The sequence below is a fragment of the Carya illinoinensis genome, chromosome 7, assembly GCF_018687715.1.
Source record: "Carya illinoinensis cultivar Pawnee chromosome 7, C.illinoinensisPawnee_v1, whole genome shotgun sequence".
Taxonomy (NCBI): domain Eukaryota; kingdom Viridiplantae; phylum Streptophyta; class Magnoliopsida; order Fagales; family Juglandaceae; genus Carya; species Carya illinoinensis.
In genome coordinates this window covers 30,491,004-30,518,302 of record NC_056758.1, presented here as the reverse complement: position 1 = coordinate 30,518,302, position 27,299 = coordinate 30,491,004, and the positions used below count along the sequence as shown (strand labels likewise).

General features: G+C 34.9%; 2 protein-coding genes and 1 long non-coding RNA gene across 8 annotated transcripts; all 3 read left to right on the top strand.

The window, feature by feature from the left end:
• The first annotated feature begins 10,148 nt into the window (after nt 1-10,148).
• LOC122315506 (probable galacturonosyltransferase-like 7) lies at nt 10,149-13,871 on the top strand. 6 transcript variants are annotated; one of them, XM_043131444.1, is made up of 2 exons: nt 10,149-11,809; nt 13,551-13,871. In XM_043131444.1, exon 1 carries the CDS (start codon nt 10,691-10,693, stop codon nt 11,792-11,794), a length of 1,104 nt encoding a protein of 367 aa, XP_042987378.1. In that variant the 5' UTR covers nt 10,149-10,690; the 3' UTR covers nt 11,795-11,809; nt 13,551-13,871. The 6 variants fall into 6 exon arrangements, with proteins under 6 accessions (XP_042987378.1, XP_042987376.1, XP_042987377.1 ...); XM_043131442.1 differs by having other exon boundaries at nt 10,149-11,824; XM_043131443.1 differs by lacking the exon at nt 13,551-13,871 and adding an exon at nt 12,124-12,631.
• A 4,382-nt stretch (nt 13,872-18,253) lies between these two features.
• On the top strand, nt 18,254-21,086 carry LOC122315505 (pentatricopeptide repeat-containing protein At2g41080). The gene has a single exon (XM_043131438.1). The coding sequence runs from the start codon at nt 18,852-18,854 to the stop codon at nt 20,883-20,885; it is 2,034 nt and encodes a 677-aa protein (XP_042987372.1). The 5' UTR covers nt 18,254-18,851; the 3' UTR covers nt 20,886-21,086.
• Nucleotides 21,087-21,301: 215 nt separating this feature from the next.
• On the top strand, nt 21,302-25,443 carry LOC122316445. The gene is made up of 2 exons (XR_006244255.1): nt 21,302-21,895; nt 23,170-25,443. It is a non-coding gene; the product is annotated as an uncharacterized LOC122316445 (long non-coding RNA).
• Nucleotides 25,444-27,299: the final 1,856 nt, after the last annotated feature.

Sequence of the window (27,299 nt, the reverse complement as noted above, 5' to 3'; positions counted from 1 at the left end):
CAAATTAAAACATCGGACCATGCACGAATTAGTTTCAATAAAATATCCTACTACAATTCAATTCATGTTTAGTACTGCTGATGTAATTAATAGCTCTAATTAATTAAGATGGGTCGTCCCAAATTATTACAATTTTTTTCTGATCATGATCTACATATAATATATACTATGTTTCCTTTCACCCATTTCCTCTTAATTATTAATTTAGGTTATCCGTATCATGTATTTAATTGGTGATCAGCAAGGGCTAAGTACATTAATTTAATAGGTGGCTGCATGTGCTAATAATTAATTAAACTACGTACTGCGCGCTGCTCCAAATTTAGATGCAAATTAATTGCATGGCCTAAATATTATATGCATCCCAATACGTACGTACGTACGTACCGCGTACACCCCAAGCTTTGAATTAATTTCCATTAAAATTTTTATGTATTAATAATTCCTTTTAGTCACCCAACAATTTTGCATTTAACCCCTACAATTAAATTAAATTTCAACCCCCCCCAAAAAAAAAAAAACTAATCTCACTTTGTCAAAAGAGTTATGCTGCATTTAATCATTTTTACATATTTATCATACATTCAATTGATGTAATTGGTCAAAATAATTATTTTATATTTAAAAAAAAAAGTTACACAACCAATTATATTAGTAGAACGTGTAAATAATATATAAAAATGACTGCACATAAAAAATTTTAATTAATTGTTGAGATTATGTAGCTAGCGTTAAAGGATTTGACATCTTCTCCTAATTGAGTACTAATGCTTTACATACAGCCGATCTTAATTAAAACTGTATTCTAAATTTTGAATATTTATGTACAATTTTATTATTATAAGCAAGTTAACTTTTTAATCTAATATTATATCAAGTCACGTTAATTTGTAAATAAGTGTTACAACCACAAAGAGATTTATAAAAGTAAATTTAGAAACTGATGATATAGTTTCATGTGATACGTTATATCTATTTTATAATAAAAATAAATATATAATTTGACGTATTACATCAAGTCATGTCAGTTTGCGGGTTTATTTTTATGAAATTTTTCTTTGGCCAAAATATTTTTCTAATTTATAAATTTATTTTTATAAGATCTGGCATCTCTTTTGTATAAGTACGGTATGATTTACATGCTATTTATATCTCTTTCTCAATCATAGAAAGTTTTTTAATTAGAAAATCATGTCAGATTGCTTGTTGCTTCTTTGATGAAACTTCAAGCATAGGGCTTCTTTCTTTGGAATTCACTTAACTTTATCTGGTTATTACAATGTTAGGTATGGGCCGTATGGCAGAGCTATGGTCCAAAGCACAAATTCATAATTGGGTGTGAGTTGGGCTGTATTGCCTTGATTTATAATTAAGAAACTGATAAAAGGATGGACAGAAGAATTAAGATGAATATACATGGTCCAAAAAAAAATATCTTAAGAGTTATGTTATATAAAGTTATTTTTATATATTTTTTATGTACTATACTGATATAATTATTTAAAATAATTATTTTATATTAAAAAATATAAGACAGTCTATCACATTAATGAAGTGCACAAAAAATATATAAAAATAACTGTAGATAAATTTTTGATATCTCACGATATTATACCGAATTAGAAAATAAAAATAAAATTAACAAACTGCTTTTACTTCGCAAGTTAGAAAAGGACATATATTGCTAGCTTATAAAGAACGTCACCTGTGTCGGTGTGTGACATAAATAATAAGAGTTTTGCTATATACAAATAAAGTCGTGTATTAATCTGTATGTTAATACTGATTCATTCATACTTAAAATTTAAATTAACACTGTTTTTAATAAAATCTATTTTTTAACCAATTATAATAAATTAATATATATATTAGTACATAATTATACTTGTAACTAGATTTTTTCAAATAATAAAGGGATCATTGACTTCGACATAATCCCTAGAAAAAGAGGTAGATTAATGGCTTGTAAAAAGTGGGCAAACCGGCAAAGTTGAATCTTTATATATGTAATTAACACCATACCTCTAAGTAAACTATAGGGGCCAACTACGATTTAATTGTAGATTATGTGACTCATCAACAATGGATTACGTGTATATATATAGATTATAGAATATAGAATTTGGGTTTGACAATTAATTAATATATATATATAGATACCTAATTCGAGGCTGCTATTTCATTAATTTGTTTAATTAAGCTGCCATTATTTGAATCTCATTTTCTAGTTTCTTATCAACGTAACTGAGCGTGTCCATCACGGATATGGCCGTGATATTTTATAATTTCTATATTTTTAATGTAGTTTAACGTTGATGTATATAATTATGAAAAAATTTAATTGTTAGTACAATTACCCACTAATATGTGCACTAGTCTAATAGGATTGGTCAAAAAAATAGATTTTATTGAAAACGGTACTAATTTAAATTTTGAATATGAATAAATCAATATTGGTAAGCAGATTATTACGCGACTTTACTTATATGTAGCAAAACTCTATAATTATTAGATGAATATTGACAATGACTTGTGACACACAAAATGCAAGATTAATGTACCTAAACTAAACTTAAATTAAGCTTAATCTGTCTCCATCCACGATGTCTCAAGGCTACTTACTTTTCAACCAATCCCAAAGACTTGATCATTCTAATCCAAGTAAAAGATCAGCATATACCTCCCCCCCTGCTACCTTGCTTAGGTGCGAAGGAAAAGGATTTTAATAAAATGGGTATTATTTTATGTGTTTTTTAAGAGATTAATATAAAAATATAATTTTTTATTTTGTAATTAAAAGTCAAATAAGCATAGTTTGGGGACTCCATGATTCCTTTGGCTTTGTGGAGCAAATCAGCGGTTGAAAAGTCGATTCAAAAAGCCAATCGAGCTTCTCAGGTCATCTTTAATTGTCTACCTCCCATGCATATTTGATCTATTTCGTGAAGAAGTCACGGACTGTAGTGGTAGTGGTAAGAGTATTATGCACGTGTAAAAAGTTAAAATATCCACCGTCCACCATTGGCATTCATGCACAATATAATTGCACATGATCTATTACTGGTCAATGATTCATAACCCTCTATATTTGCCTAAAAATATAAAAAAAGATTCTCAACTCTAGACTGTCACATGTAACAGTACTATACACTTCTTTTCTTTTTCTTTATCATACTGTTCCTGCAAAAATGTACTAAAAGTTGATGATATGAAGCATAGCCATGAGGACTTCATACAATACTATTCATTCGAAGTTTGATCTCCTAAGAATCATTAGTTTTGTTTCTTTATCATGTTTTGGCTTTCAAATGGCGATTTGTCGAGCAACTTGTTTTTGTTTATATATACTAAATACTCTTGCATTAAATATCACAACATATAATATCATTATTCATTATAAAAACTTTCATCACATAATCATGATCTATTTTTAATAATATAGAGTATTGTGAAATGTTAGAGAGTACGGCCATGTGCCTATACTCGATCTGTCATAGGGTTGTCGTGGGTGTAGACTGCATGAAATACATATTTTAAAGATGAATAAAAGATAACGAAGGACAAGGTATGATGGTAGATGGAGAGGAACTCCCTCCCTCCCGCGGGGGAGGAGGGTGAGAGAAAAGGTTTCTAGCAGCAGGCGAGGAAGAGTAGACTTCTTAGAATGTACAGCTTTTATTATTATTATTATTAATCAATCATCAATGCGTGCGCAGGTGGATAATGAAGGCTCGAGGAGGGAGGGAGCTGGGAAGGCAGTGATCACGCCAACGGCAAAATTAAGCAGGGAGAAAATGTCAGCGATTGACTCAGACTCAGTTGCATGTAATGATATTATTAAAGACTCCGGTATTTGAAAAAGAGATGTTGACGCAGCAAGTTGGAGTCATATATATACGCTTGCAGGAGGAAAGGAGTGCTACAACAACGGCTAGTACTTTGTAACGTCTCTAATCTCACCCAACTAAAATTTGTAGCTGCTTATTATTTTATTAATTATTATATATTCTGCTCCAAACTTCCAATTCTCACTCTCTTCGGTCCTCCTTGCATGCCTACGCTTTTATTCCCCTTCAATCTAGAATGTTGAGCCACACAAATCAATTATATAAAAGTAATCTCATAAACTGATTAAATTTTATATGATTCATCAGATCTACTTTATAATAAAAATAATTTGTGTACATTTTAGAGAATGTTAGAGATATAGAATTAGTGGTATAGCTTACTCTTGTCAAAGTTTGTTTATAAGAGATAAAGAGTTTGATTATTGATGAATATGATATTATAGAAATGAGATCGCTCTCTGTTGATCTTTTATTCTATCTTTTTAACTGTTATGTGTTAAGAAAGTGCTTACAATCTTTTTCTTTCATTCTTGTGTAATTAACTCTTACGAATCTATCTATACCCTTCTTTATATACGTTCTAACAAATAAAACCATAGTTACAGTCGATCCTAAAAATAGAAAAAAACCAACATACTTTCTAAATTTGTTCAATCATATTAAAGAAAGATAATAAGTTATTTACTAGAAGGATAGTAATTTAGTAAGTTAGACTAGCATGGTCGACCACCAATTGATCAAAACAAATGAGGTGAGAATGGAGGACTCAATTATAAATCCAAATTGGGTGAAGGGTAATAAGCAAGATCTACATACCTACAAAGTACTTGAAGGTGTATTGTTCGTTGAACACTTACATCTTATATATAGATCAGTACATATTCATGAATCATACAGCTGTAGGATGCATGATTGGAGAGCTAGAAGCGTGCAAGGTGACATAATGCGGCACATTTTGGTTCATTTTCTTGGTCTTGATAGACAACACGACATCTATACATTATTCTTATTTAAGAAATATCATTAATCATTTTGGATTTTATTTTTCAACCATATCTGTTAATGCGTGAGATTTTTAAGTGACTTTTGAAATTGTTTAAAGTTTGCCATATCAACTGATACGGTCTTAAAGTGTACAAATCTGATATATTTTTTTTTAAAAAAATAAAAAATAATATTTAAAGTTCTAAGATGTGTAAGTCTAGTGCATTCCATTTGAAAAGAATAAATAAATTCAAAATCTATATAAAAAAAAAATTACTTTTTAATGGTTGACTACTTTTTTTCAGAAAAAGTGCACGAGACTTGCACGCCTAAAATTATATCTAGTATTATTATTAAAAAGGAATGAGACCTATCTTTTTTGATTTTTTTCATATAAGTCTACCCATGTTTTCTCACTGTTTTAAAAAGATATAGGGGGCTTACACACTTGGCTATATATGTATATATAAATTTTATGGACAATTATTTTGGGTATTCCTTTATACACTTCTAACCCTTGGGTATTCCATTAGTATTATCATTTCACCGACTAATACGCAACTCGACTTATAAATTAAAAGGTAACATCTTTCTATCTTATTTATGTTTGCTCTACTTCTAATTTTCCAAATTAAAAGAAACATTTATGCGTTCATTATTATATAACAGAAGTGTAAATATAAAAAGACAAACTTTTTTTTTTTTTAATATTTCTTTGCTCTAATTGAAAATTATTTTAATAAAATAAGTTAGGGTGGCTGTAGTGCCACTGCTTGAAAGCTGAGAGCTACCCTTAGTTAATTTTTATATTTATTTTAATTTTTTTACATATATTTTTTAACACTTTTAAATATATATTTTTTTAAATTCACAATAACATTAAAAAAATACTTTTTTAATCATGAAGTAAAAATAAAATAAAATAAAAAATAAAAAAACTCCAAACTAGAGTTAGTAGCGGTGGGACTATTACTATCCAATAAGTTATATAATACATATTAAGAGTGGCAATATGTGATATCATCTGTAAATTTAACACAAATACAATACAAATTAGCAAGTTTAGATTTGATAGAAATGGATTTAAGTCGAAACGGATTAACCTGTTAAAACATGTTAAATAAACAGATCAACCCATTTAAATTTTATTTCAAAATTACAATTCTATTACTGATGGGTTGTAATATTAGTATTTTTCAATATACTTATATTTTTATTGTTGGATTTGTAATTCCTGAACCTATATTCATATTTGTTATTGTTAGGTTTGTAATATTAATTTTATTATTGATTAAAATCTGAAAAATATTGATTTTTTGTTAGTAAGTAATCTTATTTTTTTAGACATCTTGATTACTAATAAATATATATTTTTAATTTTTATGTAAAATTATATTTATTGGGTCAAAATAATTATACGACTTATTTCGACACATTTAATGCCCCGTTTGGTTACACAGATGAGATGAGATGAGATATTTTAAATAGTAATTAATAAAATATTATTATAATATAATTTTTAAATATTAATTTTGTATTAGAATTTGAAAAAGTTAGATTGTTTATTATATTTTGTATAGGAATTTGAAAAATGTATAATGATAAATTGAGATGAGATAAAATTTTTAATTTTGATTAACCAAGCAAGGATATTTACATCAAATAAATCATATTATGTTAATTAATTTTTATTTAATTATTAAACGAATCAAAATATGTAATATAATACTACTCATTATTTAAATGAATCATTTGAGATTTGAAAATCTAACACATTTATCTTAACTGAACGTGCTCAAATAATCAAATATTTATAATTTAACACGTCATGAAATTCGCAAATACGAGTCGACAGCCTAGTAGTTACAAATATATTATTATTTTATAAATAAAATTATATGAAAAAAAGGTTGCAGAACCTCTGTTACGAGCTTACTCGTGAAGATGGACAAGCAACAGTTGGATCTTGATAATTTTTATTTTTTAATTTTGCGATTAAAAAAATATTTTTTATTAAGGTTGTGAATTTTTTTTTTTATATAAAAAATATTTAAGATGTTTTCAAAAAAAAAAAAAAACTTGTTTGCTCTTCTCGGGACCGTCTGCACTGCTCACAAGCGATGTATAGCTGGGCGATCTGAGAGGAAGAAGTGTTTTTATTTGTTGATGCAGTTCGATGAAATGATGGTGGAGGCCAGGCTGTGGAGGGTAAAGGGTAAGATGTGTACGGACTTTCGATGGTACCAAACAAGTAACACGCTGCACTAAGCAATGAGTCTATAAAAAATAATAATAATAATAAAATAGCCTTGTATTTATTTTTATTTTTATTTAAAAATCAGAAATCATAAAAAGGCTTAAAGCGGCCACAGCTGGGATTTGCGCAGGAGCACCGTACGCCCTCGCCAGCAACCTCCCTTCGATGGAGATTTGACATCACCGGTACAGGCCAAAATAATATCTGTCCATATGGCACAAGACCACTGGCTTGACCTTCAATAGATGGTCTCCACCACCACTCTGACTCTGAAGCACGCACCCCACTGGCTGCCTTCTCTGGTATTTTCTGCTGTAGCTCACTCGATTTTTACTCTCAGAGGCCTCGTATTTCGTGTAAACTTTTTTAAGATTATATGCTTAATTTCATCGCTAAACGACAGAACATGGAACGGATGGGGTCCACGGATTCCGAGGAAACGGTCGGGATAGAATTGTCAATTCAATAATAATTGGAACTCACCAGCTCACCTCCTCTTTAGTTGTCATTTTTTTTTTTTGTTTTTGCTTAATTTAGTAACTGCGTGCAGATGAATTAGATATGTTTCGTTTGCTGTTTTCGTTTAATTTTCAATTTGCTCCATGTCGGGTGACCAAAATAATGCAGTTCCAGGACGACACGCCGTTGTACCGTTTTGTTTTGGTCAGGGCTGTATTAGACATAAGATCTTTCAAGGATACGACCAATTATTTATAGAAAAACAATATTTTAGTCTGGTGTGTTATTTTTATTAAAAAGAAAGAAAGATAAATATGGTAATTGTATTAAAAAAATTAATTTTTTAATATTAGATTCATTTTTAAAAAAATAACGACATTTATATAATTACGATAATATCTAATATTACTGTTATTTACATATTTGTTGAATATTAAAAAGGGTGGCTCTACAGCCACCACTCAGAACCCCCGATCCTGCTAATGTATTTTATGGTTTTTTTTTCTCTTTTTTTTAAAACTTTTGGTCACATGCATTTTTTTAACATTTGTAAATATTTTTTTTTTAAATTTATAACATTATTAAATAAAAATAAAAATAAAAAATCATAACAGTAGTCTCCAACAGGAGCTCGCCCCTATCAGAAAGAGTAGCATTTTCCTACTGAAAAATTATATACCTATTTTTTAAACAGTACATATTTATTAAATTCTGATAAGGAAAAAAAAAAAAAACCCCAACAACTAAATTGTGATATTATAGGTTGAGTGATTTAAAAGGGAAAAATATCAGTGTTTTGGGGGTCACGTATTGTCTTGGGAACTTATCCATAATTTAATAGATTTACAGCAAAATTAGAGAGGAATCCTTGCTGTTTATGAACCTTTACGCCAAATTTGGCTGAACAAAAATAATAATGTATACATGAAAGAACATGGTGAGGTGTGCCATTAAGTTTTTGTGATCATTCTATTTGGTGGAAGATCTGTCTTTTTTTTTTTTTTTAGATAATCACATACTCTTTTAAGTATGTATTTATTAATAAGTACAATAGATACGTAACTTTTAAATAAACTACATCTTTGAAAATATTTAGATCTCTTTGTTGGAGTGATTTCCACCTAAAGGTGTTTTTATTTATTTATATATTGGTAGAGGAGGGTCGAATCCTTAACTTTTATTTTGGAAACGTGGATCTTGTGCCATTAGACCATTTGCAACGAGCTTTTCTATATATATATATATATATATATATTTCTAAAAGTTAAGAGTCAATTGGGATAACTCTAGTGTGAGTATGTCATTATAACAACACTATCATTTGGGAATTGGATAGGAGATATATAAACGACAAACGCTCTCTGAATTTAGGATTGAGCTATAACTTAGACCTTAATCTTATTATAGAATTCAATGAATCTTTAGGCAGCTAATACCAACAATTTAAGATGAATCTACATTCATATTTGAATACAGAATTTGGTATTTGTGAAAATACTGAAAAATAACTCGATGATCATTGAGTCACCACCTTTAATATAGTGTAAATAGATCATTCCAAGACTATATTAAAAGATGATGAATTGTAGATAATTAAAACAACGAAAAATAATATTTTTTTCTAAGAAAGTGGGAGAGAAAAATAATAGACAGCAGTTTACCTACATAATTTTCAAAATTGGAAAAACAAAAAACTCCATATTAGAAAAATGAGACAAACAACTTTAAATACAAAACGATAGTATCAACTTTAAATACAATTGTTTCCAAGATATCTCCTTTTAAGTAGCTTGAAATTATTGGTAGCGCAGCATCTATAATCAGGTTATGATCATTTCAGAAATCAAAGAAATGAAGTAAAATAAAATAAAATAATCGGTTATACTTTTCAACGAAATTAAACTGAAAATGACATTTTATCTTATCAGAAATTCAAAATACTACTACATAGGCTTGATATAGATATTATCTAAATATATGTTTTTTTCAAAAAATTCCAACATATTGATCAAATCTTAAAAAAAAAAGGAAAAAAAAAAACCCCAAAAATCATTATCACACACCCACCACAAAGATGAAAGCCATAAGCATACTCTTACTATGTTCATAATTTCCCCCAAAAAGCCAAAAGCAAGAACAAGTTCAGTTCACAAGGGATGTGTGTGCATTATTATCATTTTATCTTTTTAGGTGTAAAACAATCATGGGATGGCCGAAGCCTCTCAGCTTCAAAACTCTTCTTGCTAAGCTTTACATGATGATAGAGAGATATTTCTCTCTCTCTCACCCTTTGTCTCAAGGGCCAACAAAATGGGGCATCAACCCAGTTGGGGGGGTGGGTCTTGATCCCGGATCATGTCCGACTCAACCAAACCGGGATTGACCGGGCCAGTAAAAGGGCAACCCACAGCCCAGACCGAAACTAGGGAATGAGTGACGTGTACAACCTTCCAAGTGCAGTGAGATTGATGCCGGGGATGCAATCGTCATTCTGATAGAAGACAAGGACAGCTGGTCTGTTACTTTCCCCCTACAAGGCTCTGCCTCTGTCACCATGAAATACAATTAATACATGTAAATTATTACATTAAGTGAATATATATTTATCCTAGATAGCCTTGAAGTTTTTTTATAATTCGCGTTAGGCCGGGGATTTCTATGGTGAAAACGCAAACAAAAGCCGGAAAAGAAAGCTCCTCTCTCTCTCTCTCTCTCAGTCTCTCTGCCTCTCTGCTTGTACAGCTGCCGCCTCGTTCACCTTTCACAAAGAGGAGAGGAGGAGGAGACAGTGTCAGGGAGGAGAAGAGGGGTGAGTAGAGACTGCTGGCGGCGCATTGTGGCAGAGCGCACTGGTTCGGTTCATGGAGGATTCTCCTTCTTCATTTTTCTAATTTCTCTCCCTGGTGCGTTCGCTTCTTTCCCACGGCAACCTTGCTTCGATTGATTGGCGAAGGAGCAGAAATCGAATCGAGGAGCTTTTTCCTTCTCTCCCTCTCGCTGCATATTTGTAAATCTCCCGTTTTGGATAGATCAAACTCTGGCTGACCTTAAAGGAACCCTAGCGTTCCTATCCTCGATTCTAGACGATCGGTTCGATTTGGAGTCCAAGAAGAAGAAGCGTAGAGGGATTTACACGGTGAAGATGCTCTGGATTATGAGGTTTTCTGGCTTCTTCTCCGCCGCAATGGTCATGATCGTCCTCTCTCCTTCTCTGCAGTCCTTCCCTCCCGCGGAAGCCATCCGGTCTTCCCACCTTGACAGCTACCTCCCTTTGCCGGTTCAGGTGTCGCCATCCGATAACCTAAGCCGGTTTTCATTCCGAAAAGCCTCCGCATTTCGCAATGCCGATGAATGTGGCTCTGTTATTTCGGAAAGCTCCGGCGAAACCAGCGTCTGCGATCCCAATTTGGTTCATGTGGCGATTACACTCGACGTCGAGTACCTCCGCGGCTCAATCGCCGCTGTCCATTCGATTCTACAGCACTCGCTGTGCCCGGAGAGTATCTTCTTCCACTTCCTGGTCTCGGAGACGAATCTTGAAACCTTGGTGAGATCCACTTTCCCTCACTTGAAGTTCAAGGTGTATTACTTCGATCCGGAGATTGTAAGGGGCCTAATCTCGACCTCGGTGAGGCAAGCCCTCGAGCAGCCGCTGAATTACGCGAGGAATTACTTGGCGGATCTACTCGAGCCCTGCGTGCGGAGAGTGATATACCTGGACTCTGATCTAGTCGTTGTCGACGATATCTCCAAGCTATGGACGACGAGTTTGGGTTCCAGAACAATCGGAGCCCCGGAGTACTGCCACGCGAATTTCAGCAAGTATTTCACGGCGGGGTTCTGGTCGGAACGGCGGTTTAACGGGGTTTTTTATGGAAGGAAGCCGTGTTACTTTAACACCGGCGTGATGGTCATAGATCTGGCCAAGTGGAGGCGGGTCGGGTACACGAGGAGGATTGAGAGGTGGATGGAGATCCAGAAGAGCGAGCGGATCTACGAGCTCGGGTCCCTGCCGCCGTTCCTGCTTGTATTCGCTGGACACGTGGCGCCCATAGAGCACCGGTGGAACCAGCACGGCTTAGGTGGCGACAACGTGAGGGGCAGCTGTCGTGACCTCCACCCAGGTCCGGTTAGCCTGCTGCATTGGTCAGGTAGCGGTAAGCCCTGGCTCAGGCTGGACTCCAAGCAACCATGCCCACTCGACGCTCTATGGGCACCCTACGACCTGTACGGGCTCTCCCACTGAAAAAAAAAACACGAGGTGGGATTCTCACCGGTAAATTCCCTCCAGGACTGTTTTTTTCAAATCTCATTATTTTGTGTTTATTTTCACTGTCAACTCTAGTGTTCGGATTTTCTTCTTCTTCTTCGGTTTTCCTTTATTATAATTATTAACTCATTTATCAGGCGATTTGTATTCTATTCTATCACTCCTGCCTCTAAAAATAAAAGCGAAAAAGAAAAAAAAAATGTTGAATTTGTTATTGTATAATATCTATAATAGAATCGGATTTGATTTATTTATGGTTGTAGTTGTTTAATTCTTATAGACTCAGTTGATTACAGCCTTTACAGGCCCAAACAAGAGACCGTGCCAAAGAAATCGATGAAAAGCTGTCCTGCAGTGGAGGCTGACATTACACGTGGTAGTGGACAGACAAAAATGACCCAATTGCACTTTTAATATTCATTAAATTACTGCACCCCCTAATCGGAAAACGAGTTGTTATTAAAAGAGCGTCTCCGGCTGGTGGCTGTATTGTTCCTTGGAATTCCCTCTTTGTAGGCGCATTCGCTGAGCCTGTCTTCCCTTTCATTACAAGTACGTTGTAGCCTACTGGTTGGGGTTCCGGATGGGCATTGAACACGTTCAAAAACTACGGTAGCCAATTTTTAGTGCGTGGGTACCCTTTTCAATACGTGTGGCCCCAGGGCTGCAGCCTATTATTTTTGCTCTTTTTTTTTCCCCCAATTTTGATTGGTAAGGAAGAAAATGTTAAGCTGGAGGAGGGGGAAAAAAAAAAGAGAGAACAATTATGTAAACGTTGATAAGAGGGAATGTAACTATGATTGTTCTTTTGAAGTTGCCCGTTTCCTTGTTCAAGTTGTTCCAGACTGTGTCCTTGGGCGGTGGCAGCAGGGTATATGCTAAAATAGGGCAAAATAGGCACGTGAAGGACATATATATGTACATGTATATATTCTTAAAGGCTCTAATGGCAACGAGCTGTATGAGGAGAGGAGCGGACCATGTGCGCTTCGGTGGCAGCGGGGACGGAATACTTGTGAGCTATCGTCCCAGTACCAGCTGTGCCCCTTTGCTCACTTCGCTGGCAATCCTTTATTCCCTCACTTTTTTGGCAATTTGGATAGGTATCGCATGTTCTATTTAATATTGGTAATTATAATTTATAAAGAGCATAAAGTGATAATCCAAAAAGATTATCCAATAATTGTTGATAAAGTTAAGAGGGTTGAAGTTGAAAAAAAAAAGAAAAAGAAGAAGCTAATCAGCTGCATCGGTGAGGGATCCAGATGTCACTGTTGCGTAGGAAGTGTCCAGAATGGGGGAGAAAGGGATGGGGACGGATTCCTTTTGACCTGGCATACCACGTGGATCGTGGGCCTGGGTCTCGTAGAATCAGTGGTTTACATGTGGTCAGTCCGTCCGCTCTATCCTCAGATTGTTTCTGTATTAATCTTTTATTGAGTTTAGCTTAAAATATGTGGTGGCTTTATTTAGTTTAGTCTTAATATATTGTGAATTGTTTGTTTCTGGGTTGCTTGCACCATTTGAATAAGTAAAAATGATTGGGACTTTGCAGCCGAAGCTTTGGGTAGGGGGAAGGGAGGGGACCTACACTATTTGGGTGGTGAAATAATGAAAAAGATCAAATCTGACATTGAAAGATTTGGTGTCACAATTATTCTAATCATGTGTGCTGATGCAGTTTGTTGTTTTATTCTTAATCGTTTCTGGTATGGCTGATTGCATACATCAGAGATGAAGATGGTTCTACTTCTAGAAGACGGAAATGGGCATTTGAACTCGAGGCCGACAGACAGCCAGTCAAGCGTTTCCGTTTCATGGTCCGAACACCGAAATAACCTGAAGCTCATTAGCATTTTGCATTAATGTACGTGTTGGTGTCACAAAAAATGGGTTTGTAAATGGAAGAATGGAGTGGTTAATATGCACGAGAAAGAGTGAAGGAGATTAGATTCTTTTCCCCGCCTCTCAAATTGATACGTATATGTATTTGTTTTGGGTAGGAGAGAGTAGGTTATTCATGTGGATGGAATTGACTCGGGCTTCGTTCAAATGTGATTTGCATTTTTTTTTTAAAAGAAGTCTTTGTTGATGGTAACAAATTGATAATAAACAAAACGACTCATTGCATTATAAAATGCCAAAAAAAAAAAATTATTAGGAGTTTCAGTAGTCACGTCATCTGCTATTATAAAATAATTTGAAAGAACATGTCAAATAATATTAATTTTAAAGATTTGTAATACTTGTTATTTTTTTTCTTTTCTCGATAACATTTTGTTTTCCTTTTGTATCTATTTTATTACAATTAGAAATTAAGAAAAAGCTTATGTTTAAACAAACTCATGGAACAGGTTATAACCAGAGTTGAAAAATAGAATAAGATTAAAATTAAGAAGGAATGCTGAGGTGTTGACGTCCCGAGCCTCGTAGAAAATGGTGGATCATGTGGAGTGTTTTTAATTATTTGTATTATATTCTTAACGGTATGTAAAATATAATATATATATATATATATATTTAATCCCATAGAATGTCAAAACGTGAGGCAGAGATTTACTGCGATTTTCACCTAGCATACAATGTCTGTAATGAAATCATGGTGTTAATTAACCTGAGAAACGTCAAGGTGGGGCTCCTGCAGAGTTGCTAATATCCATTCCCCATTTGAGCTTTCTGGGTCCAAAAAACATCTACAAGTTGTTGTAGAATGCGAAGGAAAGGAAAGGAACAAAATGACGAAAAAGAAAGGCAAAGCACACATATAGGCCGAAAAGAGTCTGCGGCCATGGGAGCCTTTACAGCTAGAAATCTGCCGGTGAATTAATCTGAGGTTGAGGCTGAGGGACCATTAGCAGTCTTTTGGTCCACCACAATAAATCTCTCCCTAAAATGCATGTATTTTTAACTTATTAGGGGTGTCCTACATTAGAAAGGATGCTTGCCTAACCAGAAAATCCAAGGGCAGATCTCTGCTTCTGCTCCTTTTCTGTGGGACTTAAATGTACCTATCTGTAACCCAAAACTCATGTGGCTCGGACCAAACATACCTGAAATATACTTAATAGAATGTGCTATGAACTTGGACCCATTCGACTTAATAGATTCCAATGCTGATTAATTAGGCATGCAAATTACTGTAGTTGAAGGCCATAGGCAGCATTTGGCTGCTGTAGACCTTGTATTCTGCAACCGTACCAGCTCTGGACGACGGATGTAATGAGAGGTAGGGTAGCTGACCTGAGATACTAAGACAGGATATCAGTTAGGTGCAAATTTGAAAGCCCTTAAAGTTCTTCCTGGTGCTAGCCAAGCAATGTGATTAGTTATGCAGAACTAGCATCATAGAACTCTATCAAAACTCCCCAAGCTTGGTATTAGCATCAAATACCATTCAATTGACATCCACACGTTTGCTAAACGAGGCCAGAAATTAATGCAGAAGTGATAATTGGGATGGATACAACCAAAATTATAAAGATTGGAAATAAACATCAAGCACGTGGGCCTTAGAGATGCTCGTTTGTCAAAGTTGAACAAGAGACACTTGCATGATGCATCTCCTTGCTAATCTTGCTCCGTTACAACAATGTCACATATCATGATGGTGATCAGGGGGACCATCTGAAAACTCTACTTAACAATATGTAAGTCTGGACTTTAAAGAGAGAGTTCATACCACAGGCGAGCTGCACAAATTTATTTCTTCAAACATACAACATTTATTATATGCCAAGTTCTAAGTGTTTGATTGTATCGTCCATCCTTGGATACGTATAGCAGACTGCATTTTCTGTAGGAATTTGAGTCCATGGATCCTAATAATGATGTGAAAACGACTGCTGACATACGGCATGTGCAAAATACATGCTAAATTGAGCATAATAGCAATATCTGGATTAAAATGCAGCATGGAGCGGCCTGTGAAATCTGCCATGAAGAACCGAAGTTAGCATTCATTTGAAAAGACAGTTAGTGTTGGCATTTTTCTCATTGATAAACGTTTTAGAATAAGATGGATCGATAATGGTTTAATGCTTTTGTCTCGAAGCAGAAGAATCTTATCTTCTTAGCGTGTCCTCGTTCTGCCATTTGGATTCAGCGAAGATGATTCTTCAAACTTAATAAAACCACCCAAGTACAGAAACTAATACCAGTTGCCCCAAGACAATGGACAGGACAAAGTTTGATCAATATCTTTGTTGGCGAGTTTAAAAAAATCGTTCATAATTAGATGATTGGGAACGAATTCCCGGGGCAGAACTTGGATTTGGTGTTTGAGGGGGTGATTGGTAAAGTGTGTGGTATGTGTGAATATAAATAATGTGTTTTTTGCACTTGACTATATAAAAAATAATAATCATACGTCATAAAATTGTATACAAAAAATACATGTCTATAAATCATCTTATAAGATAATTTTTCTTAAGATTTCCGTGGTTTGCTAGAGACCATTATAAAAAGAAAAGAAAATGAATTATTAAATCAGGATTTCTCTTTCAAATTAACTTCGATGACAATTTTTCATGAAATAAAATTCATCTATTATCATCTCTGAAGTGAAATTATTAACAATTTAGATACAACGAGAGAGAGATAGATGATAGTTCTCGAGTGGGGATAGTTGTTGTTGAATAACCTATAAAGGAGGCTCCCCGCTAACGTTCTCTGCATTGGATTGGGGTTGTACCTCCATAGATCTCCTACTCTCGTAAAAATTTCTAGTTTTTTTGGCACCAAGTTTATGTCTTTTTTCGTTTTTGGGCACATCAAGTTTGTGTCAGCTTCAGAGTTCTAAATTTTCAATATCGGATGAATCGGACCCAATGTAATAGAGAACGAAGAGCCAGACTGCCAATCTTCTAAATGAAATGTTTGCGTGGAGAAGGAAAAATATGGAATTTTGAGTCCAACGTAGTAGATTTGGGTGTTCTATGTTCTGTTTGAGGTCTCATTTACAGCACTACAGGTTGCAGCAGTAGATTTTTCAAACTCGATTTCGAGATTTATTGATAAGTTGAAAATTTGGGTGTAAGTGAAGTAAAGAATTAGAGTGGAACTAGGTAAGTATTAGAATTTGGGATAATTTCAGTAAAAGTTTTAGAGGTCTGAATACTAGGTGGACAATTTTTTTATTTTTAATAATCTGGGGGGAAATTTTAATTATATAAAATATATATATATATATATATATATACACTTGGGAAGACTTTGTTAAGGGTTTTGCCAATGGAACTACATAAGTAAGATTGTTAGGCTGGAGTGGAAATTTGCAGGTAGAAATGCCGCAAGTTTCCTGTCCTGGGTCCAATCTCTGGTCAAAAAGTGTCTGTTATCATTAGGCTTTTGTAAGAACCGAAGGATTAGGAAAACATGGTAAATCTAGTAAAACTTCATTTGAAACTTGAGATGGACCATTGCATATCTTTGCTGAATGGCTAGCTATAATCGGTATCAGAGCATAAATAAGATAAAAGAATGCCCCTGATATGAAACATGTTTTACTTCAGTTGGTAGGTAATGGAGTGAGAGCAGAAACCACAGTACAAAACTACAAGCAAAACTGTATTCACTATGAAACAATAAAAGGCCAAAATTATTTACAGTAATGAATGCATTTTCATTAAAGCCACTACTAACTGCACAATCAAGCATGTCATGGAAAAAAGTTCCTCCGAATAGAATATATGCTTTAGAAATACCATCGGCACCATCCTTAGTCGGGCAATCTGTTATCGAGTTAACCACTTGGTAAACATGGCTAAACTTCATAGATAGACTCACTTTGAGAACAAGTAACTCATCCCAAATAACAAAAATATTCCAATGCATCATACCATAACCAGTAACAAATGGGGAATCAGACTCCACTTCCACATAAAAAGCGTTTAATCTTAATGCAAAGCTCCAATCCATCTGAAACAGCTTTAAGTTCAAACTTTCTATTGGATCCCCAGCCAAAATGAGATGAGAAGCCAGCCAAATAAGATCCAGCAGAATCCCCCCTCGTACCTGGGTTGCCTAGAGAAACATTGAGTTTCAGATCCCCTAAAGGAGGTTTGGTCCATCTATGAATCTGAACCTTTGGCTGGTCACAAGATACAAGGCATAAGCCCAGTCACGAGACTCCACAAAACTCTCATTTCTACCATCACTAACGGCTTCATTTAACATTTGACCACGTACTTGTTCACTTAAATAAGCAAAACAGAGATAGCGGATCTCTCTGCCTCGTACCACGAAAAAAATATCATGCATCATGATAGAAATATAAGGGGAAGAGACACATGTCATAACCAAATCGATCCAATGACTAGAAAAACCAAAAGGCACCATAACACTTTTCGAAAAGCTACACTCCAGCCTATATAAGGTTTATTTGGGTCGGAACTATGTAAACCTGCTGCACTATAAAACGTAGGACTATGTTGACACAAGTTTGCATATAACTCTTTGTGAGGGGAACCGATTTTGAGACCGTCTGTTCTATCTAATGCACAACACAATGGATTTATGTGTGGGGAACCAAACACAAAGCAGACCATGATTAGACGCTCAGGACCTATATTGCACTAGCAGGATTTGCAGATTGCATGTGGCCATCCTGTCATCCTAAGGTTGACTAATCGGGAGGAATTGCTGACTCTAAATTCAAGTCATTAATCTGTGCTGCAAAATTTCCACCTCTGTTCCGTAGTCCTGCTTTGGTTAGAGGCGAGTTATTGCAGCGCTGTCACGAGCTAATTAGTCCAATAAGCGAAGGTCTAAATTAAATTAAATTAAAGACAGGCCATGGCGTCTGGGCCGAATGGCACTGCGTGGTCTTTCCTTTTAGGGTAGGGATTCGATTTCTCTACTCTGGGGGTAAGAGGGCCCTCTTCAAAAATTTTGCCTATGAGAGTAACGACGAGGGCGAGATGGTTGGGTGCGGAGGAGATTACATGAAAGGGAGATTGTCGTAATGGGAATGCTTCCCACAATGCATGAAGTAAGATAAATATCCAAGAGCTCATCTTTCCCCCACCCCATATGTATGGCCAAGTTTTTCCCCTGTCATCGCGGTTTCTCTTCCTTACTCAACACCCTACACGACCCGAGTAAACGTTTTTTCTCCACAAACGCCGCCAAAACCGCCTATAAACTTAGCGAATCCGTCTCTGAGTTCAAACAAGATTACGCCAACCTCTGTTTCAAAGGACACATAAAAGAAGCGTTTGAGAGGTACAAATCAGAGATATTTTCAGACCCTTCTCTCTTGTCTAATCTCATCCAAGCATGCATACCCCAAAAGTCAATTTCGTTAGGAAAACAGCTCCATTCTATGATAATTACATCTGGTTGTTACTCGCACAAGTTTGTTTCCAATCACCTCCTTAACATGTACTCCAAGATTGGGGATTTACAAACGGCTGTGACACTGTTTGAGCATATGTACAAGAGAAATATAATGTCTTGTAACATTTTGATTAATGGCTATGTGCAAAGTGGTGATCTGGAGAGTGCCCAGAAGGTGTTTGATGAGATGCCTGATAGAAACATCGCAACATGGAATGCAATGATTGCGGGTCTGACCCAATTCGAGTTTAATGAGCAGAGTTTGAGTTTCTTTTCAGAAATGCATCAGTTGGGGTTTTTGCCTGATGAGTTCACTCTGGGAAGTGTGCTCAGGAGCTGTGCAGGGTTGAGAGGTTTGCATGCAGGGCGGCAGATTCATGCTTATGTGGTGAAATGTGGATTTGAGTTCAATTTGGTTGTTGGGAGCTCTTTGGCTCATATGTATATGAAATCTGGAAGCTTGGAAGGAGGAGAAAAAGTGATTAAGTTGATGCCAATTCGCAATGTGATTGCTTGGAATACGCTTATTGCAGGGAAAGCTCAAAATGGGTATCCCGAGGAAGTGCTGGATCAGTATAACATGATGAAAATTGCAGGTTTTAGACCCGATAAGATCACATTTGTGAGCGTCCTTAGCTCATGCTCAGAACTGGCAACACTTGGACAGGGTCAGCAGATTCATGCTGAAGCAATCAAAGCTGGGGCTTGTTCGGTAGTTGCTATGATTAGTTCGTTAATTAGCATGTATTCAAGATGTGGGTGTCTGGAAGACTCCCTGAAGGCTTTCTTGGAATGTGAACACACGGATGTTGTGTTGTGGAGTTCTATGATTGCTGCTTATGGTTTCCATGGGCGAGGAGATGAAGCCATTGAGCTGTTTGAATACATGGAGCAGGAAGAGATAGAGGCAAATGAGGTTACTTTCTTGAGCTTGCTTTATGCTTGTAGCCACTGTGGTCTGAAAGAGAAAGGAATTGAGTTCTTTGACAAGATGGTGCAAAAATATGCCGTGGAGCCTAGACTAGAACACTATACATGTATGGTAGACCTACTTGGTCGGTCTGGCTGTTTGGAGGAAGCAGAGGCCATGATTAGATCAATGCCTGTAAAAGCTGATGTAATCATATGGAAAACTTTGCTATCTGCCTGCAAAATCCACAAGAAAGCAGACACGGCAAAAAGGATTGCAGAGGAAGTTATTAGGCTTTATCCTCAAGATTCAGCTCCTTACGTGCTACTCTCAAACATCCATGCTTCTGCTAAAAGGTGGCAAGATGTTTCTGAGGTGAGGAAAGCCATGAGAGATAGGATGGTGAAGAAGGAACCAGGTATAAGTTGGCTGGAAGTGAAGAATGCAGTTCACCAGTTCTGCATTGGCGACAAAACCCATCCGAAATCAGCGGAGATTGATTTGTATTTGAAAGAACTAACAGCAGAGATGAAGTTGCGTGGTTATGTGCCTGATACAGCAGCTGTTTTGCATGACATGGACAATGAGGAGAAAGAATACAACTTGGCGCATCACAGTGAGAAGTTGGCAGTTGCATTTGCTCTAATAAACACTCCCGCAGGTGTGCCAATAAGGGTGATGAAGAACTTGCGTGTATGCAGTGATTGCCATGTTGCAATAAAGTATATATCGGAAATAAGAAACCGAGAAATTATTGTACGAGATGCCAGTAGATTTCACCATTTCAAAAACGGGAAATGTTCTTGTGGAGATTACTGGTAAGAGGAGAGATACCGTAGTTTCCTGGACAGGATTACTTTTAATGCATCTCATTTTTCCCGAGACAATTTATCAGCTAGAAATTGTATATTCCTTCTCATTTCTTTCATTTTTCTCTGAGGGGTCAAATTGTAACTTTATTCTCATACATTTTTTGTAACAGAAACCATTCCATTCATTAGTGGAAGAGAGAAATTTGATTTATATGGACCTTGAAAAGAAACTTCCTACATCTAATAGGAAGTTTCTTTGATTAGTATTTTGCGAGTCTTTTTTTTCTACGTATAAATTGTGGGAAAAAAACATTGAAGGAATCTCTGTCCACTGGGCACGGTGGGGTCAAAACCATCTTTTTATTTATATTCCCCTAAAATAACCTAGGAGGAAGTGATAAAAAATGGGGTGATAATTTGTGGAAGGACAATAGATTTAGCCCTATTTTTATTCTGCCATGAACCATAACAACTCTTTTTACAACCTAACGAAAACATAACGTCGCAAGGCATGCAAGTCCAAAAGGAATGTAATGGCAAACAAGTATTAATATTATTATCATAACTCAAAATCTTTGGAGAAATTTTTATGAGATTTTAAATGCAGGAAAATCAGTAATGCTATTTATATATGTATATATTTTAAATTTTATGCGATTGGACATAGCAAAATCAGGAATAAAAAATAACAATTATGTTGGGAAATAGTTCGAAAGTTGTCAATTTAAGTTAGTAAGAGCACACTCATCTGCTTCCTAAATGTCCATGTTCTCTAAATTTTAGAGAAAAAATTTGGGGGAAACTGAAATTCCCCCTCCCATCCAGATCCCTAAATTAGATTTTGAGTTGGTATAGTGGTTCCCCAACTATCAAGAACCACGATACATCCCCAACTTCTTCATTTAATCTTTCTAACTATTGGTCCCGCGTGAAACTCACAATTGACGTTGTTGTTTGTATAGGCCCTCTCTTCGTCCGTTTTCCACAATCGACAATAAGCACTCCAATCGGCTTCTATATGTAAGTTTCTGACCTTCTCTCTTGCACAAATGGAATAAAACACTCTCAAGTTCTTTCAGTTTCTGCCATGGCTTTCATTTGAGATAAATTTCAGTTTCGAATCTCTACGTTGCATAATGTATACATTGAATCTTTGTGAGATGAAAATCGAAAAACTCTAGCCTTGGACTGACGGTTGGATTTGGTATCTCGCATCTCTCTATTTGTGAGCTTTTCTAGGGTTTCACCAACTAAGATTTTGTTACAGATTAGGAAAATAAAAATGTGGGGCAAATCCATTTGGTGAGCTTCTTTGATTTATACTTTGTATATTTTCTTTGATTCTGAGATGTGGCTTTGAGATTTTCTGAAAGTTGTTGTGCTTTGGTTGCTATTGTAATTTTTGTGCACTTGTTGTTCTTTGTGATTTTAGCCACTGTCATTCTATGTTGATTGGATTGGAGTTGAGCCACTATGATTCAAACGTCTGCTGTGAATTGAGCCCTCACTAGTGTTTATTCTGTGAGGGATGAAAGTCTATTATTGTGCCTTTGTAATTAAATGTACTTTTATTCAATTTTGTTCATTTTGTTGTTCTAAGTTACCTGTGACTTTAGCCACTATCATGCTTTGTCGTTTGGATTGAATTTGAGCTATTGTCATTCAAACCTATGCTGTGAATTAAGCCCCCAGCTTTGTTGATTCTGTGAGGGATAGAAGTCTATTGTTGTACCTCTGTAATTGAATATAATTTTATTCAATTTTTGTGGTTATGTGATTTTATCCACTATCATTCTTTGTTGGTTGGATTGGATTTGAGCCATTGTCATTCAAACCTATGCTGTGAATTGAGCCCCCAACTATGTTGATTCTGTGAGGGATGGAAGTCTATTGATGTGCCTCCATAATTGAATGTAGTTTTATTCAATTTTGGTGATTCTGTTGTTCTAAGTTATCTGTGATTTTACCCACTGTTATTCTATATTGTTTGAGTTGGATTTGAACCAAAGATATTGAAAACTATACTATGATTTTAGCCACTTATGTGTTGATTCTGTGATGGAAAGATAGCTGTTTTTGTAACTTGTCATTTGAGGAATCTATTACTATGATATTTTGAATATTGAAAAATGTGTTCATGTGATTTTTGGACAATATTTTGAGCTTGGATATTTTGTTGTTTACAAATGTCATTTGTGGTCTATTCTAAACCTGAATTGTGTTGTTTATTTACCTAGTTATTGTTGTTTATTGCTTCTCTCCTTTATGTTTAGTTCTACCTTTATCCTTTGCAGCTTTTGGCATTGATTTAGGGCTTTCGTTGGGGCTGCATGTCTAGTATAAAGTCGTGATGATAGTTCTAATTATTATTCGATGTGTAAAATCACTAGTGCTGTCAATGGGGCTCGATCGATATGTAATCCTAACCTCATGGCCACCTTTTTATTGTGGTAGTTTTCACAAAGGCAACTGGGTTTGAAGGTTTTGTGGCCATTCAAGTTTGGGCTCATGTCTTACTCAGGCTGTAAATAAAAAAAACTATTCTGAGTCTCATGGAAAAAAATTTAAATACTTGGATAATATTTGAGGTTAAATGCTGTAAATTTAAATTATGGTATTTTTTAGGAAAGCAGATGATGTTACTCTTATTCATTTAACATGTGTGCTATTTTTTTATTTATTAGTATTTTGTTTTAATGTGATGTATTAAAAATGTCTGTAATTTTGTTTTAACATGGTCTATTATTCATTTAGCATGCATGCATGTTCATTGATGTTTGGAGCTTGGATTAGTTTCTTATTTCACCTATTTTGATGTGATATATCTATACTAAACATCTTTCATGGACATATACCTAAAAGTTTTTTATTTTGGCAGTTCTGGTTTGATTTTGGCATGCTGCTCAGTATTGTTTGTATCATTATTTTGGTACTTCTTTGTATTCTGTTGTGATTTAGTTTTGTTTTCTTTGTTGGATTAGTTTTTTCTTTAAGTTCATTTTCCTTGTCTATCCCCCTTGGTAATGCTGATGACAAAGTTGAGTGGGGATACAAAAAATTTAGCACATATTTCAGGGCAGGGTAACCCAGATGGCCAATCACTATTGGAAATTGATTGTTGCAGCCAATTGAGGATGTTGCCACTTCCAATATGTTACCATTTATTTCCTGGGCCGGTTAACAGAATCACATTTATATTATTCTTTAGTTTATAAAATGTCTACCAACTGTTGTGTGTCTAAAATTTGTTAGAAATGAATTCTAGATATATGTACTTCATGACCCTCCTCAGCAGGTCCTACGCTGACCACTGTTATGTTAGTCAAACTCAACAATCTTCTGTGACGGTTGAAGTCTCTACCCCCACCCCAAATAGAGCTTTTCTCCATAAAAAAATCAGTCAGGAGTGCAAATTTCACCCAAAAAAAAGACAAGTTATTTGTCTCGGTATGGTTGAATACCAACGTAGATGCCATCCATGGAACGAACCAAAACCATGCCCAACTTTAGGATAAAATTAGTCAATACCTTAGTGAATATAAACAAAGTACAACTGAACGGAGCGTTGGCTCCTTAATACATTAGTGGTCAGACATTCAAAAGGTGATCAAAAAATTTTGTGCAAAATTGGCCCAAGTCGAAGGGTTAAATCAAAGTGGCATGACCGAGCAAGACAATGTATAACTATCCATACTAATAGCTTTTTACATCATCTATTTTTATACAATTTCTGTTTGGTAATTATTTTATGTTTTGCTCTTTAATTGCAAGTTTGAGAAAACAAAGATCTGTACCAATCACTGGAGAATACCTCCTTTTAGTTCAAGTGTTGTTGGTACCTGTTGAAGGACCAACCCAAATGGATTCAGCATTGCACAAAGGAAGGTCCAAAGGCGAAGGTTGACGATGTCCCTGACCCTAACTCGTACCTCAACTTCATTTGTAGATTCAATAAATGATGTTGAGGTGGAGAATGTTCTAAAAAATGATGTCGTTGAATTGGAGAGGCCAATGGAAAGGAAAGCTAAGAAAGCAAAATGTAAAGCCCAAGGCATGCCAGCAGAGGACATTGTTCAATAGAGTAAGATGAAATATACTCTTATCGAGGAGTCATGCACTTAGTAGAAAAAAAAAATTCATTTCAAGACCAAGAAGATGCAATATGATCAAGAAAGGGAGAGACATAAAATAAGGCAAGAGGACGAATGACTGAGGTTGAAGTCCAAGAGGTTGGAATTCGCCCGATTACAAGCGGATGAGAGAGCAATTGGAGAGAAAGGAGCGAATCATGCTAATTGATCTGACTATCTTGCTTGGACTATAACGTGCATATTTCCAACAACGTCAAAGAGAAATCATGGCAAGACACATTGCTGAGAATCAATGACGTACTTTTTTTTATATAATTTATTTGTTATTGATGCATTCTCCAATTTGTATATTTTGACAGCATTAATCATTGAGTTTGCATCATTGGTTAGCTGTTATTGTTAAATAACTTGGATGTTTGTATGTTATACATTGTAACTTTGTTAGTATTTATTCTGAAAGTTTAAAGTTCTTTACAATGATTTTGTACATATATAGAAGATGATAAGCAAAACATTAGAACTGCTTAAAATATTACATATAATGAACATATTAAAGCTTTACTTGGCATGTTCTTCAAGAGAACATTTTTTAAGGAATGGAAGTTTGAACAAGCAAGTATATCTAGTCACTACTAATAACATAATAAATTATAGTGGATTGCGTCTATTTTACTTTTGGGAATATAATTTCTATTGATGCTTAATTAGGTCTGATTAGAGCTAATTATATGCCGAAGTGTTTCTAATTTCATAATGACGGTGAATGAACTCCATAAGTTCAGTTGTAGGATTGCATGACAATTTAGGAAGATCATCATCAACTTGATCATACTCGAACTCGTGACCTTGATTATCATCATATTCGTTTTCAATGATTATGCTATATAGAACAACACATATTTTCATTATATTTGTTAGATTCCTAAACTTGAACATTCGAGTAAGTCCATGAATGATTACGAAACATTGTTCAAGGATCCCCAAATGCATAGTCTACATCCTTTCTTGTTGATTCATGTGCTGTTGAAAAATATTTCTTTATTTGTGGAGATGGAATAGTCTTCACAAATATTGACCACTTTGGATAAATACCATCGACAATGTAGTATCTAATAATGTAATCATTATCATTGATTGAGTAATTTACTGGAAGAGCACGCCTTTGGACAAGTTCAGTTAAAAGGAAATATTCTTCGAGTACATTAATATCGTTATACGAATTGGGTAATATAAAAAATACATTCTATATCCAAAGATTATATGAAGCAACCATTTCTAATATAAAGTTGGTTCACAACAGTGACTGAAGTACATACATTTTCAAACATCGGGACAATTTTTTTACTTTCAATACATGCAATCAATGCTTCCTAACATTTTTGAGAATCCACATTATTTAACAACAAGAAGCAATTGAGCAATATCAGTGAAATTAGGGGATCACAAATATTCATTAGAAAAAATATTTACGATTGTAGTTACAAATTTTTTAAGACTCTCCATTGTGGTACTTTCTCTAATCCATATGTATTCATCCATAAAATCAACAGTTACTCCATATGCATACATTCTAAGTACAACGGTTATCATTTACAAGAAAGATAGACCAACTCTTCCAACATTATTTCTTTTTTAGAAGAAGTGGGGCTCGTAAACCTATATCATGTCGAATACAAAGAAACAAAGGACGACTCATACAAATTCTCATTTGAAATAGATTCCAATGATATACTGGTTCTTCTGTAAAATAGTCGTGAAATAGCTCTTCGTGCCTGGAATATAATCGGGTTGAATATACCTATGACGTTGGTAATTGCGACGATGAGTCGATATTGATCTGTCATCATTATTAAGAATAATCTTCAACTCATCTTGAGATGATAAGTTAAGCAGCAATTTACCAAAAAAAAAAAAAAAAAAGAGTTATTTAAGATGCAATGGAAAATAAGACCAAAATGAAATTTCTCTTTATATGAAATGAGATTTAGGTTGTTGAAGATGGGAATGAAACCAAAAGTCCTCTTATTTATATACAAAAATTTTACCATTTGAAAAATATGATAGATAGGAAAAAGTTCAAAATTATTACCGTTAAATATGAGACAAAAAATATTACCATTAGACGAATAACTAAAAATATTACTGTTTACGTGGACAAGAAGTGTTACTATTGGACAAAGGATAAAAATTATTATCATTGCAACTCAGAAAAGATGTGTTATCATTACACAAAAGATAAAAAATATTACTGTTATATGTGAATCAACATGTTACCGTCAAACAAAAGATAAAAAATATTATCGTTACATCTTAGACAAAACTATAATCTTCAT